General features: G+C 43.9%; 1 protein-coding gene across 1 annotated transcript in view; it reads right to left on the bottom strand.

Annotated features, from left to right (window-relative positions):
- Positions 1–20134, bottom strand: part of DOPEY2 (dopey family member 2) — a 180779-nt gene that overhangs the window by 48030 nt on the left and 112615 nt on the right. The window contains exons 15-22 of the mRNA XM_006886727.1: positions 17733–17885; positions 16724–16824; positions 15850–16040; positions 12037–13663; positions 11129–11240; positions 10385–10573; positions 5014–5136; positions 3887–4021 (exon numbers count right to left, since the gene is read on the bottom strand). Of these exons, the coding sequence (XP_006886789.1) occupies positions 3887–4021; positions 5014–5136; positions 10385–10573; positions 11129–11240; positions 12037–13663; positions 15850–16040; positions 16724–16824; positions 17733–17885 (2631 nt within the window). The remainder of the gene's footprint in view (positions 1–3886; positions 4022–5013; positions 5137–10384; positions 10574–11128; positions 11241–12036; positions 13664–15849; positions 16041–16723; positions 16825–17732; positions 17886–20134) is intronic.

Below are 20134 nucleotides of genomic sequence, written 5' to 3' on the forward strand. Positions count from 1 at the left end.
GGTAATTTCCACACTCTGTTGAGTCAACTTTCTTTGGAATGGGAACAAATATCCATCTTTATCAGTCAGTGAGCCAGCTGGCTGTTCTCCAGATTTCTTGGCACAAATTAGTGAGCACATACAGGCCAGTGTCTGTTGAAATATGTCAATTGGTACACCGTCAACTCCTGGAGCCTTGTTTTTTGCCAATTTCTTCAAAGCAATTTGAACTTCCTCCTTCATCACCATAGGCTCTTGCTCATATGTCATTTCATGAAATTCTTCTGTGTCAGCCAATTCCTGTACAAAAAACTGATACAGTGACTCTGTGTATTCCTTCCATCTTCTCTTGATACTTCCTAGATCATTTAGCATTCTACCCAAGGTATCCTTAAGAAATCCAAATTTTCTGTAAACTTTCATTAAAATATCAATAAAAAATGTGCAACAATGAATGAATGGAAATCCAAGTTTTCTGTAAACTTTTGTTAAAATATCAATAAGAAATGTGCAACAATGAATAAATGGAATTATTTTTTACTAATAGTTTCTGTCACATTTGTGTACATGAGTGAAATAAAGTGAGACTGGCAAACATTTGTGGAGCCCTGGAGAGGCACAATTTGACAAATGCTATATAAGTCCTTGGAGTCCATTTACATTCAGTCTCATAAATAAATACCAAACCTGTTTTAAATATGCACCCACACAGTGTTAATTTTGGGAATGGAATATCTTCTCATCCCAAATAGAACACAGGCTGACTGAGGGCAGGAGTGGCTATTTTACTTTCTTCTTCTTTCCACTGTGCAACCTGCTCGAGTCCCTGCAGCCTATGAGTAAGGAGGCCATGCGATGGTTCAGGGTTACGGTTCGCTCCGGCATGGACTACTATGAGAGAGTCACAGGGGTTTTCACTCTTTATGACCTTCCCAGAAACACCCCGGTGGCGTGGACAGCTAATGTACTCAGCAGCTAACCGAAAGTTTCACTTTTACGTTTACCCAGAGGTACCTTGGAAGAAAGATTAAGTGATCTACTTTTGAAAAAAAAACCCAGCCATTCTACTCTGACATCATGAATGGAGCTGATCTGAAGGCAAGAAGTACCATATGGTGCGGAGAGTCAATTCTCCACAAACGCCATGGGATGATGAATGGGAACTAAGTCCCAGCATAACTGACTAGTCAGAAACCTGCAAAGGGCAAGACTTACGGTGCTTTGTGTAGAGTGTCAGCCTGATCCATATGGAAAGGACAAAGGGCAGGACAGCAGTCAGTGTCTACGCTACTGTAGACATGTTACCTTTAGAAATTCCAAAAGACATTCTGTGGTCAAGAGTCCCATTACAAGGTAGAAAAGTCTCTGAAAAAGAATTGCCAGTTCTAATTTTGGTATACTTTCTGAGCATGATGACTTTAAAAAGACCTAGCGGGATATTATCTAATAATTGCTTTTTCCATCCCACTAATTTTCACTTGAGGCATTTAGTGTTAATTAATTGCTCATAACCATTTAACTGTAAATTATTTTTTAGAAGGCAATTAGTCCAAGGTTGAAATAGCTCCCTGGTTTTCATTAAGTTAATTAGTTGACAGCAAAATAGCTCTCACACTTTAGGTGAAGAGGCTTGTTTTTATGTTAAAAAAATGAACCAAAAACCCCCACCTGACACAAAACAAAATTAAAAAAACAACAACGTGAAAAAGGGCATAAAAATGTTAAATCACAAAATCTGGGTTTTTTTTTAAAGTTTATTCTTTTTAAAAATATTTTTTAACAATAATTTTAATGAGCATTTACAGAGATTTTGGATTTCCATTCATTCATTGCTGCACTTCTCTCCCCGCCCAGCACTCCCCCCCCCCACCCCCAAGTTCGCTCCTCTCTTTCAAAAGTAAAAGAAATACTCCTTCCCTGGTACACAATCCCCCCTGCACCCCTCCCACCGCCCCAAGTACATTCCACTATGCAACCTTAATTGTGAACTCTTGTGATAATCATAATACCGTATCATACATCGCTTTATTTATTTATTTTTTACTTTTTATTGTATTATTTTTACGTGTACCGTCAAATCAGATCTGACTGGTACAGGAGGAGATTGCCCCCTCCTTCTCCAGCAGAGCATCTGGTGGATCATACATCGCTTTTAAATTATTCACTCCCTCATCTGTTCCAGTGCAGTATACACAATTTATCCAGTTTTTCTCAGTCTTATGCCAACCCTGATATCAATCCCATTTTTCAACAGTGGCACCATGCAATATTTGTCCTTTTGCGACTGAGATATTTCACTCAGCATAATGTCCTCCAGGCTCACCCATTTTGAATACTATTGCATGAGTTCTGTGTTTTTCAATGCAGCGTACTATTCCATTGTGTGAATATACCACAACTTCTCTATCCATTGGTTTGTTGATGGGACAAAATCTGTTTTAAATTTTCAAAATCTGCCTACAATTAAAAAATAATCTCTGTGATATACGCAGGAGCTCTAGTGTGTTTTAGTCAAGGTACTAGGCTCCTAATCACAAGGTCAGTGGTTCAAATAAACCAGCTACTCTTCAAGAGAAAGATATGGTAATCTCCTTTTGTAAAGATTTACAGCATTGGAAATTTGATGAGGCAGTTCTACGCTGTCCTTAAAGATCATTATAAGTCAGAATTAACAACAGACAGTTTTGTGGAGTGGTTTTTTTACTATCCAAAGGACTTTATTGGAGATCTGGGAGGAACAGAGAGAATTCTCTAAAAACCAATGGTTTTGGGTTTTTATGTAACATGCACGCTTTTATTTCAGAAAATCCCAAGGAACTTCCTGGTTAACTGTATCAACTAGCTTTCTGTTTTTACTGTTGCCAGATAGACTTTTCCTTTCTTGTTATGTGCTACAGTACTTGTTTTAGCTTGATAAAATCATGTGCTAACTTGTCTCTTTAGTTTTCAAGTTTCTTGAGGACAAGTAGCATTTCCAATGGGTAAATACTGCATGTGATCTGATACACAGTAACTCCTTACTGGGGCCTCTACAAGGTGCAAAATGATCAGCTAATATGGAATCAGTTAATATCAGTTAATTGAAAGGCAGGAATTCAAGTTCATTGAAAAGTACCCTGCAAGAAATACCTGGTGATTTATGTATAAAACAATCTGCCATTGCAACCCTACAAGCTTTCAAGACTACAGCCCTTAATCTCCAGGTCTGGAATAGAAATCATCCCCATGACTCAACTGTCAGCCAAACAACAGGACAGGCCTATGAGGTAATCAATAAAGCCAGAGAGGAGAGCATTCCTCAGAACAAGCAAAAACACATGATCAAAAGGACAGCACATGCCCAACAGTAAAGCACAGAAGACAGAAAGGGACAGGAAAGAAGGACAAATGGAAAGGAGAAGCACAGGGAGGGCCTGGGGAGAGTGCTGATACACTGTGGGGTCTGTAATCAATGCCAGAGGATACATTTGATGAGTACCAAGTGCTGAATGGAAAACACTTTGCTCAGCAAACTTTGAAATGAAAAAGCAAGCAAGCCAGCTGTAGAGCACACTTCTGACACACATGGGAGTTGACCTGATAACAACTGGTGCTGGCAGGTCCTTGATAGGAACCCATACACTGGGTGGTGTGCTCTGCCACAGGGATGTAAGGATGGGAGTTGGTCCCTGACTTCACGTAGCTCCTATTGTGATGCTTAAATCACTGTAAGCATATTTCATGTAACCCACAAAATTTCTAGTTAACACCCTCCATTTACAACACTAAGAATTACTAGCTATTTTTGATACCTATAATTGGCACATCTACCCCAAAACAACACATAAAAAGTAATATTAGGGAGAATGCCAAACATTTCCCCAAAGAGGGCATAATCCAGAGCTGCTGGTCTCCCAAGACCCGTTACCTCGTCGCCCTTAATCTGCTGCGGCTTCTTGACCACTTCCTTCACCAGGTGCAACACCGTGTCGGTCTTGAGAGTGCTGAGGGCACAGACCAAGTCGACAAGGGTGAGCTGGGACGCACTGGCCGCAGGAACAATCTGCCAAGAGGGATTTTTAAAAAAGAAATATTTTCAATTTGCAAGCAGATGTACTTTATATTGAAGGCTGTACTCTTCTGCTTCAAGTACTTCAAGTCCTTTTTGGTTTCAGCAAGCAAGGTTGTGCCATCTGCATAATACAGGGTGCTGCAGAGTCTTCCTCCAATCCTAACGCTGCATTCTTCGTATAGTCCAGTTTCTCAAATTATTTGCTCATCATACAGATTGCACAGGTATGGAGAAAAGAAACAACCCTGATGCTCACTTTTCCTGATTTTAAGCCACACAGTGTTTCCTTGTTCTGTTTAGATAACACTTTCTTTGTCTGTGTATAGGTTTCACAAGAGCACAATTAAGTGTTCTGAAATTTCCACTCTTTTTAATGCTAACCATAATTTGTTAAAACCCAGTCAAATGTCTTTGCACAGTTAAAAAAACACAAGTAAACATCTCTGCTTTCAGCTGAGATCCATGTGATATCAGCAATGATATCCCTCACTGCTGGGCCTCTTCTAAATCCAGCTTGAATTTTTAGCAATTCCCTGTCAATGTACTGTTTCAGTAGTTTTAAATAATCTTCAGCAAGATTTTACTTGCAAGTGGTACTAATGATATTGTTTGATAACATCCACACTCTTTAGGATAACCTTTTTTTTGGAATAGGAAGAAATATGGATTTCTTCCAGTAAGTTGGTCAGGGAACTGTCTTCCAAATTTCCTGACATAGACTAGTGAGTATATCCAGGGCTGCATCTGTTTGTTGAAATATGCCAACTGCCATCTATCAATTCCATCAATTTTTAATTTAAAGATTAAACAGAAGCCTTATATAGACTTCGTAGAAAAATCAGAAAACAGTAGTCAGAGGTGGGTCCTGTTCCCTCACTGATACACTGTTATCATCTCATGTATGTAAAGTGTGGACCCACTTCAACAATTTCCCATGTGAGCCTCTCACTTCACCTTCAACTACATGTGACTTCTCTTGTTACCTTTATTTTACTGTGATGTTTAGCTTTCTTCTTGCTCCACACTGCTGCAACAGCTGCAATTAGCTGAACTCCAAGATGAGTTGCCAAGGGATTCAAGAAATCTAAAATTTTTTGTCTTATGGTCTAGAAAATGGAAAAAGCAAAAGAAAAGATGTTTACTACCTCGTAATACCAGGACTATCACAGAATAACATGTTTAACCACCACCCCGGGCCTCTGAACGGCCCAAATGGTTTGCATTCTGTAATACACCCTGTGCATATAGGAGAACGCCATAGAGTCTCCAAGGCTGTGTCCCTTCAGAACTAGAGCAGCAGGTCTGTCTTCTGCAGCACTGCTAGGTGGATCTGAGCCATCAATCTTTTAGCTACTAATCAAAAACACTAGTTGCCACAAGAATTGACTTAAGGCAACTAACAAATAATACCTAACCTGGAAACAACAAGGAAGAACTAACTCATCACTTAGATTAATAAACCAGATCAGATTAAAATGGGGTGGTGGTGTGGAGTTGCACTGCCAACCCAAAGGCACATAGTTCAAACCTATCAGCTGCCCTTTGGGAGAAATATAAGCTATGTCTACCATGTCTATAAAAACCTGCTGGAGCATCATCTATGAGTCAGTTCTGACCAAATGGCACACAACAACAATAAGGGAAAAGGCTCAGGAAGAGGTAGGATCAAAGGAATAATGGAACTAAGAATCCCAGAGAAGAAGTGGGAAGTGGCTACAGTGTAGGTACTGTAATGAATGTTATAAAACGGAATATGCATGAATGGTTGACTAGGAATCGATTTGCCTTGTATACTTTCACTCAAATCACAAGTAAAATAAAGAAAAGCTGCGGAAGAGAAGGCTGGTAAATCTGTTTCCATAAAGATCACAGCTGAAGAAGCCCAATAAAGCACAGACATGCTATGTAATACATGTGGTTGCCATGAGTCTGAGCAGATTCAATAATAAGTTGGTTTGTTTTTCAATCATAATCCCAAGTGCAGGAACCACATTGTCTTCTTGTTCCAGGGAGTGTGAGCGGATCCTCAGGCAGGGAGGAACATGTGCTGTACCTTGAAGGAGGTGGACATGTGAATACCTGAGGGAAGGGACACACAGGGTCAGCATGCAGTGGCTGGGCCACAGCTGGAGGAGAGTTCTAGGATAGCAAGCTGGCCCTTGGGCAGTGGTGAGCAGGCAGGGGCTTGAAGGAGGCCAGACAAGGCTGGGCCAAGGCACGGGATGGGGTGCGTGGGGGGGGAGGCGGCCAAGCGGCTGAGTCAGCCTCATTCCCACCCTCACGTCCCACAGCTCAAGTGTGTCCGGATCAGCCAGGGAAGGGCTTATGTTCCTTAGCAAGCCAGTTTTTATCTCCAGAAAATAACAAACCAAAACACTGATTTCATTCTTTAATTTGTTGAATATTAACTGACAATTAATGGCTCTTTGTGCCAGGTGCAAAATCCTTTCGAGAATAATAAAATGAATATTTGTGCCAGGTTCTAACCTTGGCAGAACAACAGGGGGTTTTCAAAGTGCTCGAGTCATAGGGACTTTTTTAAAAATCAAGCTGACATTGAAGGATGTTTCTGACTCGCCATATCAGACACAGCCAATTCCTGCCAGGCAAGTATGACTATGAAGCAGGTGACAGAGTTCTCTCCTTTTCTTCCACCAAGGAGCTATGATGATCACACAATGATTAAATGCTCAGCTCCTAGTGGAAAAGTTGTCACATTGAACTCACCCAGCAGAGAAAGAGGTGGAGATCTACTCCTACAAAAATTACTGCTAAGAGAACCCCATGGGTCAGTCCTATTCAGTTATGGGGTTACCCATGAGTTAAATCAAAGGTACACAACACCTTCACCATCGTCTTCAATGCTTACTTGTTCCTGAAACCTGAAACCCACCAGGATCCTTCTTGTACAAGTTCTGTGGGTCTCCCAGCCAGAAACATCCTAATTATACCCTCCCAACCTGGTAGCTAACCTCTGGAGCCTCACTTAGCTCCCAGACCTGTGTCAGAGTGCCCGGCACTGCTTTGCGGCACTTACTGGTATTATCAGTTGCTGGTTAATAGTTAGGGAGCTCTGGTGTCATGGTGCACTGTTGCATGGCTAACACAACGGCTTTGCTTCTCCGGTGATTCAAATCCACCAGATGCGACAAGGAAAAAAGATGGATTATCCTCCTCCATGGGCTTATAACCTCGGAAACCCAATGGAGGGTCAGCTATGAATTAGTTTTGACTTGATGACAATGAGTACGTAAGGTTACTGTTTGCCTCTCTCATAAGGACAGTGGCTTCACTAAACTTATCAACCAGTAACAGACCAAATTTCACACAGATCACCAAAAGACAAGAGGTGCCCAGAGATAAAAGTCATCTGCAGCAAGCAAGAGTCCACCACAGACCAGATACTGTGATATCACTATGACAGACAAGAGGTCTCTGGCAGCAAACAGGAGCCTACCACACATGGCCTAGCACGCAGTGTGGAACAGACGTTTGTCAAATGAATGAATCTGCTGAGTGCTTTTTATATTGTTGGCTACCAGTGTGTGGTGGCAAGTTAGATACTGTGAAGACTGGTGCCAAGGTGTGTTCTCTCCATTGCACCATTGTGGCTGCTACTGAGAGACCAATGAGGTCTCAGCCCAGGGCCGTAGGTCCCTCGGAGACAGATTAGAGCTAAGTGTTCAAGAACGTCAGCCACTAAGGAATCCTGGTGGTCTAGTGGCAAGAAGCTGCACTGCAATCCCAGAGATACGCAGTTCGAATCCATCAGATAGATGCTCTGCTGGAGAAGGAGGGGCAATCTCCTCCTGTACCAGTCAGATCCGATTTGACGGTGTACACACACACAGTCTCTCTCATCCCCATTAGCAACTGTCTTACGTAACTTCCCATCATCCCATAAGGTCAGATATTAATCACAGCCCCATTTTATAAAGGAGAAAATTAAAGTTCAGGAAGTTTGGGTGCCTGAGGGTTCTGAACTTTCTCAGATCAGAATCAAGTGCAAAGTTGGTTCCTGTATCAGCTTGAAATGCAGCTGATTTCCCTCCCAGGCTGTCCTTCAACATCCACAACATTCAGAGGCCTATAAACAAGCAGCCCTGGGTTCCAGACCACCCAGGTCTAATCCTGGGTCTCAAACTATTAGATGTGTGGAAAACAAGGGCAAAGCACTTCTTTTCTCTGTACCTCAATTTCCTCGTCTATAATTTGGGAATTTTCTGTAATTCAGCTCTATTGTTCATAGGGTTGGTTGCTATGAGTTATCCTTGACTTGCTGGCACCTAACAACAACACTGTGGAAACAGTGATTGTACCTGCCTCCCAGGGTTAGCCCAAGGAGTAAACAGCCCCATAGACACAGGACACTCAGCATGATGCCTTGTATGGATCATGCTTCCACAGGAAGGTACAGGTTAACATCGGAAACTGGTCCCATCTCACTGGGCTGTCAGACACTGGGTGAGCCCTGCAGCCCACCCATGACACTTGGCACTGCCTGCGTCTGTGTCTGAACACGGGGACACAGCCAGACGCTCCAGAGCCTCCTGAGGCTGAGACAGTTCAAAGTAAGGGACACTAAACCACGTACACCCTGGGTTATAGGTTTTAGTTTTAATGAAACACCTCAAAGGAACCTCAGTAGCTCTCCCTAACGTGCCCATATGCCAAAGGCACAACTGAAATCAGAACACCAAGATTCGCTGTGCTTATCAAAGGGGCTTTGAAGACAAAACTTGGTAGCCCACTGCCAAACCACAAAAATCTGTTTTTCAGTTAACAGTAAGAAACACAAAATAAAGATAAATAAATCACAAAAATATATGTTGTTGATCGCCTTCGAGTAGAGCACAACTCATGACGACCCTATGAACAAAAGAGCTGAAGCTCCTCTACAACAATTGACATTTATCAAAGTTCATAGAGTTTCTGGAGGCATGTTGTTTAGGAAGTGGATGCCACTCCTGCTTCCAAACAAATATATATAAGCAAATATTATTTATGTTGTTATCTGCCATCGAGTTGCTTGTGACTCATAGTGACCCTATGTACAAGAGCTCTAAATGCTGTTCTATCCTGTGCCAACCTTGCCATCTCAAACGCACTCATTCCCACCACTCCTGTCACAGAATCGATCCATCTCATCGAACGTCTTCCTCTCCACTCTGCAAAACATGATGTCCCTCTCCAAGAAGCAGTCCCTCCTTGCAACATGCCCAAAGTATGTCAGACAAAGCTTCAGAATCCTTTACTCCAAGGAGTATTCCGGCTTCACCTTCTCCAGGACAAACCTGTTTTTTCTCCTAGCAGTCCATGGTATATTCAACACTCTTGTCCAGCACCACAGCTCAAAGGCATCAATTCTCTTTCTATCATCCTATTCACTGTCCAACTCTCTGATGCATAGCACATAATTGCAAAGACTATAGCCTGGATCAGGCGCACCTTAAGTCTCCAGCCTGACGTCATTGCTCTTCAGTACTCTGGAGAGGTCCCTCACAGCTGACTTTCCTAATGCAATTCATCTCTTAATTTCCCGGCTGCTGTTACCAAGAGTGTAGACTGTGGAGCCAAGTAAACTAAAACTGCTAACTATCTCAATCTCTTCACCGTCCATAAAAGCAAATATTTATATACCTATATATATCTATATCTCTATATCTATCTATATCTATCTCTCTCTCTCTAGATAGTTATGTGCCATTGAGCCACCTACAACCCACACTGACCCTAAATATAGCAGCTCTGAAGCCTGCCCTATCCTGTGCCAGTCTCACTGACTCCAACACACCTACCACCATTGCCAGACTGTCTCAATCCATCTCATCCGAGGTGTTCCTCTCCTGTGTTGTCCCTCCAGCCTTCCGAGCACACATCCTCTTCCAAGGACTGGTCCCTCCTGACTACATGCCCAAAGTATGCATATAAAGAAAATAAGGGAGCTCTGGTGGTCTAGTGGCAAGAAGCTGCATTGCAATCCCAGAGGCTTATGGTTCAAATCCACCAGATGCTCAGCTGAAGAGGGAGGGGCAATCTCCTCTTGTACCAGTCAGATGCGATTTGACGGTACACACAAAAATATAATAAAATTAAAAGAAAATGAAAAAAAAAAGAAAGAAAAGAAAGCAAGGGGCAGAAATTGAAATAATAAACTACCACCACTCTTGCAGTTCAAATCCACCAGCAGGACAATCTCTTCTTATGTGATTTACAGCCTCTGAAAACCCACTGGAGGGTCAGCTATGCGTCTGTTCCAACTCAATGGCAATGGGAGATCCTCATGTATGTTTCTTTTTGGTGAAGTAATACAAAACAAAGGAAATGATAAAACCACAGAGGGCGGTCTCTTACTTTAGTTGTTTTAAAGTAAACTGAAGAAGACCCTTTTGTGGCCCCGAGGAGATCAACGGGTCTCTTCTGAGACTCTTCTTTGCGGAGCACATTCCAGAGCAGTGCCATGGTGTTCACGATTCGAGGCAGCTCTTCCAGAATGGCGTTCTTGGCATTTCTCAAGATGGTGGGATCACTTCCTGCAGAGGTCTAGAAAATAAAAGGGGCCCACGACATGCACCTGACAGCTTTCTGACCCATGTGGATGGGGGTGCTGACAGGATCAAGTCTGGGAAGTTGAATTCTCTGAAGCCTGTGAAATGTATAGGGGTCTAGAAGCACATAGGCTTCCCTGGGCATTTAAGTCCACAGTTTTCTTTCAAAGAGAGACACTGTTGAGGAACAGGCTTCAAATGATAACATTTTTCCTGTTATGCAAACACAGAATGAGCTGTATTCTGAAATTTAATTCCCCACAGCGTACAGCAACCAATAGTAAAATTTTCTTCCAGTCCAGACTGCTGTTAATACCATGAGACAAAGAAAAAGTATGTGGGAAAGAGATGAATACTAGCCTAAAACCAAACAAGGGGTTCTTCATTTTATTAGCTTGTTACTAGTGAAGCCATGGGCAAGGGCCAAAGTAACCGAAGGGAATGCCAGCAAGAGACCCAGTTATCAGGACATGCCAGTGGCCCCAGTGAAAAAAGTCAGAACCCAGTGCACACTAGACTAGATAGTTGGGAACTAGGAACACGGGATTACCTTTTTGCCCTGGTTGGGTTGCTCCAAAAGGCAAAAGTGGCTAATGGTTGTTAGGCCTTCCAGAAGAGTAAGAGGATAGTCCGGAGAAATGTTTTCTCTCTTGGAAGTTATGCTTTGGTTAAAAAAAAAAAAAAGAGGGAGAGAGAAGAACTGGTTTTGAGTATTTTTAAGATTGAGGTTGCTATATATATATTTTTTGTCTTTTTACAAAAATTGAATTAGTATTCACATGATAGAATGAACCACTTTAAAGTGGTATTTAGTGGAGTCCCCAGGTTGTGTCAGCATCACCTCTAGGCAAGAAAGGCTTTTCATCCTATACATAAACATACAAATCAGAGAGAGGGCAGGATCTTAAAGAAACTGGGGGTCTTAAAAGGAAACATTAGAATAATGTCATGCATCTTTGTTATCTTTTTCAAAACATAAACATTTTAAAATTTCTGTTAAGGTGATTCACATTTTTATTTCTTTTTTGCTGAAATAAGATTGAGTACCCTGTCCTTCAACACTGAATTAGCATGAGGAGCTGTATGGAATTAAAAATGAAGGATCTCCAGAATTTTGTTCCTTGTTACCTTCCTTTACAATCCTGGACAGGTTTCTGTTAAGAGTGAAGTGACTCTCTAACTAGAATCTGTTTAACAGAAATTTTGTGATAGAAAACAAGGATGCACTAAAAGGGTCAGTGTGGACCTTGGGCAGCGTAGTTTGTGCTTGGCTGATAACTACAAGGTAAACAATCTAATCCCACCCAGTGGTATCACATAAATAAGGCCTGGCAATTTGTTTCCATCAACAGAGCAGCTAACAGAACCTTATGAAGTTTTACTCTGAACATAAGGAGTCCCCATGATTTGGTATCAGTGTGTCACTAATGAATAAAGACAACAAAGAGGATACCATACCTGACAGAGAGCTTCACAGATTCACTTTCATACTGTTTGACCAGCTCATCCAAGTTCTTGCAAATCTGTACTAGGAAGGGTGCCACAGTCCAGCCCAGGGACTTTCCAAAGTACGGCAGAGAATGTATGACCAAGCTGACCCAGGCGGGGTGCATGCCGTAGCCGTAGGTGGGCTGCAAGCCACGCACCACAGCTGAGACTAGCAGGCCCTGGGAGGTGAGGGGGTGCGGCTGCACGTACTGCAGGGCGCTGATGGCCTGCTGGAAGTTCAGGGCCCGCCGCCACTCTCGGGACAGCTCAGGCTGGTTCTCTGCCTCCTCTTGGGCCTGGCCCAGGTGGTGCTCCAGGACGATCAGCACCTGCAGGAGCTTGATCAGCTCAATCTGCAGCGGGTGCTCACTCCAGATCTGGTCTTGGCCCAAGTTGATGAGACTCTCCTCAAAGAGGCTGTCCTCCTGCAGTACCCGTCCTCGCTCAGAAGTGGCCAGGCCGTAACGTTTCTGACTTGTGTACATGGATGCAGACAGGGAGAGCAGGACGAATTCCTGCACCTTGCACCTCTGCAGCAAGCTGTGGATGAACTCCACGTTCTTCCCATCTGCAGACTTAGCCACTGAGACCAGCCGTGTCATCACTCGGATGAGAACCTCGACACTTTTGACCTGCACATCCCTGTTGCCAAGTATGTCCCGGTGGGAGACCTTCAGGTAGCAAGGGTAGTAGGCACGCAGGAAACTGAGGCACAGGTAGGTGAGGAGTTCAATCAGCAGGGAGTGTGGGAACATGTTGGGGGACTGGGTCTGCAGTTTCCCGTAGAAACTCTGGCCCACGAGGGCCTCCTGGTGACGTGCCAGGAGGTTGGAGATGAGGTTGAGGTGTGCGGTGGAGCTGGTGTCCATGCTGGTCTTGGACACGGCCTCAATGAACTCCTTGGGGTTGGTCTTGAGCACGGCCTCCAGCACGGAGAAGGCGTAGAGGACTCTCCGGGAATCGTAGGGCTGCAGATAGAGCAGGATGTGCTTGAACAAGGCCTCCAGGGTCTCCTGGCGCTCCCGCTGCTGCTTGAGCAGCCGGGACGTGGTAAGTGCCTGAAGCTCCAGGTCGGCCTCCTCATCGCTTGACAGCGACTCCGAGGCCTGGGTCTTGTCCGAGTCCACGCGCACCAGGCTCAACTTGGCATTGGACTTGAAATTTTCCAACTGGAAGGCAGCTAGCAGGGCAGGGCGCTTGGAGTAGGCCCGGCTGACTGGGACAGGCACACAGCAGTTCTCCTCGCTATTCAGCTCCTGGGGGTCATGGGATGGGGAAGAGAAGGAGGACGTGTTCTCGCTGTCCGTGTGCCCAGAGCAGGTGTCTGCGGACTCAGTGTGCTCGCTGCTCTCTGGAGCGCTGCACGCGGGCCCACCTGGCAGGTCCACATAGTAGGGGAGGTCCTCCTCGCTCAGCTCACTGTGGGGCTGGTACTTCTCTGGCTCCTTCTCCACTTCTGCCCAGATGGCTTCGCGGTCCACGGTAGTGAGCTGGCTCAGGAGCAGGCTTTCCTCGGCACCGTCCTCAGGAAGCTCGGGAACCCTGCACGCCTCCTTCAAGGAGCTTTTCTTCCTGCTGAACCAACGATGCAAGTCTTCTGAAAATTAAAGTGACCAAAGACTTTAGAACTGAAGGCTTAGTGGTGACAGATGAATTCTGGAGTGAACTTCTGTCTTAAAGACAGACAGAAATACAGATTTTTCAAAAGAAAATCTCTAGACAAAATGATATCACTATCCTAGAGATTACATGACAAATAGTAGAGAAGCACAGTGAACAGATCTTTTAAGCAGGAATTGAATAATTTAGTTACTACCCAAAGAAATATAACATGTAAACAATATGTATTATTTTGGCCTAAGGATTCTCTTGCAAGAAATTGATCCTCTTCGAATATCAGCAGAGGGTTTCAAAGTTCAAATAAGAGTAAGAGTAACCTTTGATATACAAAGTGGAAAGCAAACAGACATGCACAAAGCTAACTGGAAAAACTTATGGTTTTAGAAAGATGCATCTATACGAGCTGGGAAGGCGCATGCAAGCTATAGTATATATGTGCCAGCTATTGTATGTGTGTGTGTGTATACATATATATGTATGTACACACACACACACACACACACACACACACACATAAAAAAAAACAGATGAAAACAGAAGTTAGGCTTCAGAGCCAGAGGCATAGAATGAGCTCAGTTAAGTGGAGTGTACATAATATAGAAGCAGTGATAGCAAAGTGATAGACTTTGGTTCTTCATGTAGGAGACCGAGGTTTGAGTCTCAGACAGGGCACCTTGTGCACAACCATTCCTCTCCTGTCAGCAGAAGCCTGTGTGTTGCTGTGGTGCAGAACAGTTTTCAGAGGAGCTTCCACATTAAGGCAGACTAGGAAGAAAGGTCTGGAGATTTCCTTCCGAAATCCAACCAGTGAAAAGGCTATGACTCATAATAATCTGATCCACAAGTGACTATGGGATGACTCAGCAGCAGGCAGTACTTGTTCTGCTGTGCTGGGGCTGCCACGAACTGGAGACCAATGTAATAGTATCTGACATCTTTAATATGCAGCTTGGCTTAGTGGTGAAGAGTTGTGCTGCAAACCTAAATGTATATGATTTGAATCCACCCGCTGCTCCATGGGAGAAAAATGGGCAATCCCTTTCCTTATGATTTATGCCTCTGAAAAACTGCTGGAGGGTCAGCTATGACTTAACAGGACATAACAACATACACGCAGAACTAGTCTGGAAGAACATTTGCCAAATCGTTTCTAGTATTTAGCTCTATCAGTTAGTGTTACAAGGGATTTTTGCTTATCATTTTCTCTTCCTTATTGCAACTTACAAAATATTTCAACACGTTCAAATATTAAGGTCTCTTTAAAAAGAAGCTAAAGCCAGAAATCTTTTGTATTGCCCAACATTAACATGCAACTTTCAATAAATCTCTGAACATTAAAGGAGATAAGGAAGGAGGAAGAGAAACAGACCAGCTGTTTCGTGCACATGGATTTTTTTATAAACCAAAAAACCCAAACAACTTCTATAGGATTCCAGGGCAAGGGTAGAGGTAAGCAGCCCATTTCTAGCTTCTTTCAGGAAATGAAAGCTCAGAAAAAGGGGAAAAAAACCACCAAACAACCTTCTGACTAAAAGGTGACCCTCTGCTGGGAGTCAAGGCTGTAAACTGCACAGGAGGAGATTGCCCATCTTTCTCCCACAGAACTGCTGGTGGATTTGAACCACCAGAGAGGCAAAGCGTTTGAGTCACCAGAGTTCCTAGAAAAAAGTTCTTCCTTATTAGGACATCACCAGAATAAAGGAGTTCTCTTTTATTGGGATGTAGCAAACCATTCTTGAGGTCAACAGAAAAAAAAAAAATTAGAGGAAGGAGCAAGTGGTCCCGTGAGGAGTAGAATACCAGATCCTTCTCCCTAGACTGTTAGTCTACAAGAGTCTCTGAAATCTGCTCAGTATCACAGCAACACACAAGCCCCAACTACAGAGGGGTAGTGGCTGTGCCTGTGTGACACTGGCTTGACATCAGATCCAGGTCTCTCACATGGAAGCGGAGAATGTGACCACTGACCACCAACACCTCTCAGAATATGACTACTATGAACAACGAGAATTGGCGGTACTCTCACACCATTTGAATCTAGCAGAACCGTGAAGTGGATGTCAGTCCCCTAGCTGTGGTCCAGTGGGCAGCTGAGGGCCACCTGGCTCACCATTCTCCTCCTCCCTGTACCAGGGGCCCCGGAGGCCCTGCCCTGGTGCTCACCTGTTGAGTTCTCCTGCTTGAGGCAGTGGATGGAGGTCCTCTGGGTCTTCGGCTGGAGTAGGAGCAGGAGCACAGGCTCCAGGATGCGTGCCACGTCCCCAAGGGAGAGAGCCCGCACCAGCCAGCCCTGTGCTGCTGCCCCGATGGCACCGTCTGAGCACGCCAGGCTGTCCAGCACGACAAACAAGGACCTGTGGGTGAGAATGATACAGCCACGTCACCTCATCAGCCCAAATACTCTGCTGCCCCTGTGCTGGGCACGGGGCAGACAGCAGACATGTGGGGTCAAATGACAGTCCATAGGGAACTCTTCCAGGGAAGCAATGACCTTCGTTTGACACTGAATCACCAGGGAGTTCTTAAGATCCTGAGGCCCAGGCCTCACCCTATACCAGCTAAATCCTACATGGGGAGAGGGATGAAATCCATGCGTAAGAAGTAGTCGGGTATAACTTTAATACTGCATGCGTGTGGTTTTAGAGATTGGACAGGGTACTTTAACAAACTGGAGATGAATACCTTGGCAAAGAAATCAACATATTGTAACTGGTGAGTGAAAAAGTCTCTTAAGCATGACACCACGGAGTCAAAGTTTTTCCAGTGCATCCAAGTTCCCTTGGGGGTGGGATAAGATCTGTATTCTAACACAGGCCTGGCCTCCTCCCTCCCATACCAAATATAAAAAAATCTCTAATGTGTGGTCACACTTTTCAGAAGGCTTAAAGTCACATAGAGGGTCAGAGTGTGCACCGAGAAAGCAAGTCATGTCTTCAACTACACACTTTTTCCCCATCTCCTCACCCACCACACTGGTCCTGAAACCCTGCAAAGCCTTCTCCACTCGGAGGATAAGTGATAGTGAGGAGCCCCTCACCTGTCGAAGGAGCGGTTGTGAGAGGTGACCCGGCTGCCCTGGATCTCTCTCGTCAGGTGCCATAACACAGAAAAGCGGTAGAGCGCTTCCAACCGCGTGCCCTTGACCCAGAAAGAAACGGCAGTGAGGACCACGAGTTAATAACTGCACAATGCCTTTAAGTCATAATGAACCACATTCAAATAGCAAACAGAGGGTCTCGAGAGAAGCCATAGTGAAGGTGCTGGATTTTTATTTGTGCACATGTTGAGATTGACTCAATGGCAGCTGGTCTGGTTTCTGGTTTTGGGGGGGGGGTCCTAACTAACCAGGCCCTACTATTGTGTGTGCAATCAGGTCAGAACAGACCCAGAGCTGATCCTCCAGTGGGTTTCTGGAGGCAGTTATCGCGTGGGAGGAGGTTGCCAAGTCTCACATGGCGCAGCTGGTGGATTTAAACCATGTGCCTTTGAGATTGAGGGCAGCTTCTTACCACCAGACCACCAGAGCTCCTGGAGGAAGAGGAAAAGCTGCGGCCTCTCTCTGTGCTCAGGTTAATGAGATGTGCTCTGGGGAAGGTGCACACTAGACTTAGAGATGCTAGTATTCAGGCCACCCTGCGTCCTTTGGTCTAAGACACAAAGAACTCAGCATTTTCTGTCCTTGGACAGGCCAGTTTCTGAATCTTCAAGAGCAGGACAAACATTTAACTGCAGAAGAGAAACATGCTTAAAAACAATGATTCTCTAAACTAGTGACCATGGTGTCAAGTCTGCCTGACTCATGTCAGAACTCTGCTCACAGGTTTTCAGCGGCTGCTCTTTTAGAGGCAGACGGCCAAGCCTTCTGAGGGCTCTCTGGGCAGACCTGGGCCTCCACCCTTTTGGTTAAGAGTCAAGTATGCCAATCATAAGTTATTAGGCCAATGGCTCCACAAGCCTTTCAGGACGATGACCAAAATTAGTCCTGGGCACAGAACTACTGACCAGTCCAGATGGGAAGAGGCATAATACTGACTGTCACCACTCACCTTGTCAGGGTCCAGGAGGGCATGGCAGATGATGTCTTCACAGACATTGGCCGTCGGAGCCAGGCAGTGCAGGCGGTAGAAAAGCTCCACACATGTGACATGGTGCTCCCGGGTCTCCTTATTCAGTTGATCCCAAAGCACACGGGCCACTCTCTGGAGTAAGAGAAGGCAGAAGGGGAGCCGGTGAATCCAGGCAACAATTGCCACATCCCTCCTCAGTCCAGTACCAGCCTCCAATGGGCAGCTATCCCCTGTCCTTGATCTGTGGGGGTGAGGGGGTTAAGTACAAGCAATACCAACACCAAGTCAAACCCAAGTTCCCCCCAGGACTGTTCCCAACAAGCAATATTATCTTTACAAAGCTTATAATGTCAAAATACAAGTCAAACACACACATTAATTTTTCTTGTTGCTAAGTTGTCTTAGTTCTATATTTTGAAGACCTATCACAAAGTAATCACCACTGTGTACTGGACCATGCTTTATTTTGTCACACATGGTTCGCCATGTGTTAAGGCGACCCTGTACCCTCTACCCTTGTTGAGAAACAAAGCCACACAAATTTCCTTTTACGATCTCCACACTGGATAACTAATGTGATTTCTGTCATGACAGGTAAGTTTTAACAGTTTGAATTTTGTATGAACTTACTGGACCCTACAGAACCATCTGCATTCCTTCTATACATAATGCTTCTGATATTTAATCCCACTGTTGAGTCTATCTGTAGCTAGTTTTGTTTTTATTGTTTTTATTATTATATTGTATAGACTATCCCTGTGTTCTGTTCCTGAGCTTGTCTTTAAGATAAATTTGTACGTAAGTCAAAACAGCTAGGAATGGTCTATATCTATTATTGGTTAGTCAAACGTTTGTCTTACTACATTATATGCCTTTCGGTGTATAAAAAAAGTAACAAAGCACTTCTAGATATACAAAATATCTCTAACATACCCATACGATAATAACAATAACAATGTTTTCACATGTACTGCAATGTAGCATCAGTTCGTTATCATCAACCACTGAACACACCTCAAATTTTTAATGTACTGTATTTGTAATAATGTGGGGAGAGGAAGGACTTTATGGCCTGTAAGTCGGCTATATGAGATTGCCTGTGAATAATTATGGCAACCAGTTTGCCTGGGGATGGGCAGTTTGCTTGTCCTTTCCACCATTTTTAAGTGCACTGTTTAGTGGCATTAATTATATTCACCAGTGGCTGTGCAACCATCACCACTATCTCCTTTCAAAGTTTTTCATCCCCCGCCCACCGATCTTTATCTCTGAAGCATGACTCTCAACTCATCCTCTTTCCAGCCCATGCTAACATTCTATCTCCATCCACCTATTTTAGACAACATGTAATTTCAACATTTAAATCTGTGATGACTGACTAGTTATGAGCACTATGGACCTGGACCAGACCCTACTAACACTCTCAGAGAGGGCATCCACCAGAAGCCAGTAGTGATATGCCTCTTAGGAGGCTCGGTGGTTTAGCCATGGTCCCTAGGCTATGGAATGCAGTACGGCACTTTCTCAAAAAGTTGCAAATAGAGATACCATTTGACCCAGCAATTCCACTACTGGGAATATACCTCAAAGAAACCATAACCGCCACCCAAGCAGATATATGCACACCCATGTTTATCACGGCTTTGTTCACATTAGCAAGGAGCTGGAAACAACCTAAGTGCCCATCAACAAACAAATGGATAGAGAAGTTGTGGTACATTCACATAATGGAATACTATGCTGCATTGAAAAACAAGGAACTCATGCAATATTATTCAAAATGGGTGACCCTGGAGGACATTATGCTGAATGAAATATCTCAGTCACAAAAGGACAAATACTGCATAGTGCCATTGTTGTAAAATGGGACTGACATCGGGGTTGTGGGGAAACTGAGAAAGATTGGATAAATTATGTATACTGCATTGAAACTGATGAGAGAACTGTTTAAAAGGGATATGTGATTAGGTATTGTAATGTGATTAGGTATTGTAATGACAAGTCCAAAACGAAGGCTGCATAGTGGAGTGGACTTGGAGAGAGGGATTGTATAACAATGAAAGAATTTTTCTTTTACTTTTCAAAGAGAAGAACAAACTGGAGGGGAGGGGTGGGCAGGGAGAAAAGTGCAACAATGAATGAATGGGTGGAAAAAAGAAAAAGTGAAGAGGGAGAGGGGTTAAAAAGTATAACAATGAATTAATGATGATCTAATTTTTCTGTAAACTTCCACTAAAATCACAATTAAAATAAAAAATTTTATTAAAAAAATAAAAGATATTGTCAGTCACAGAGCAATCAGCCAGCAATTGGTGAAGCTTCACAGTGCGATTAGGGCAAGAGAAGAAAAACACCTCAGCCCAGGGTGACTGTGTGCCAAA

The sequence above is a fragment of the Elephantulus edwardii genome, unplaced genomic scaffold, assembly GCF_000299155.1.
Source record: "Elephantulus edwardii isolate Elephantulus edwardi_28Jun2011 unplaced genomic scaffold, EleEdw1.0 scaffold00051, whole genome shotgun sequence".
Lineage (NCBI taxonomy): Eukaryota > Metazoa > Chordata > Mammalia > Macroscelidea > Macroscelididae > Elephantulus > Elephantulus edwardii.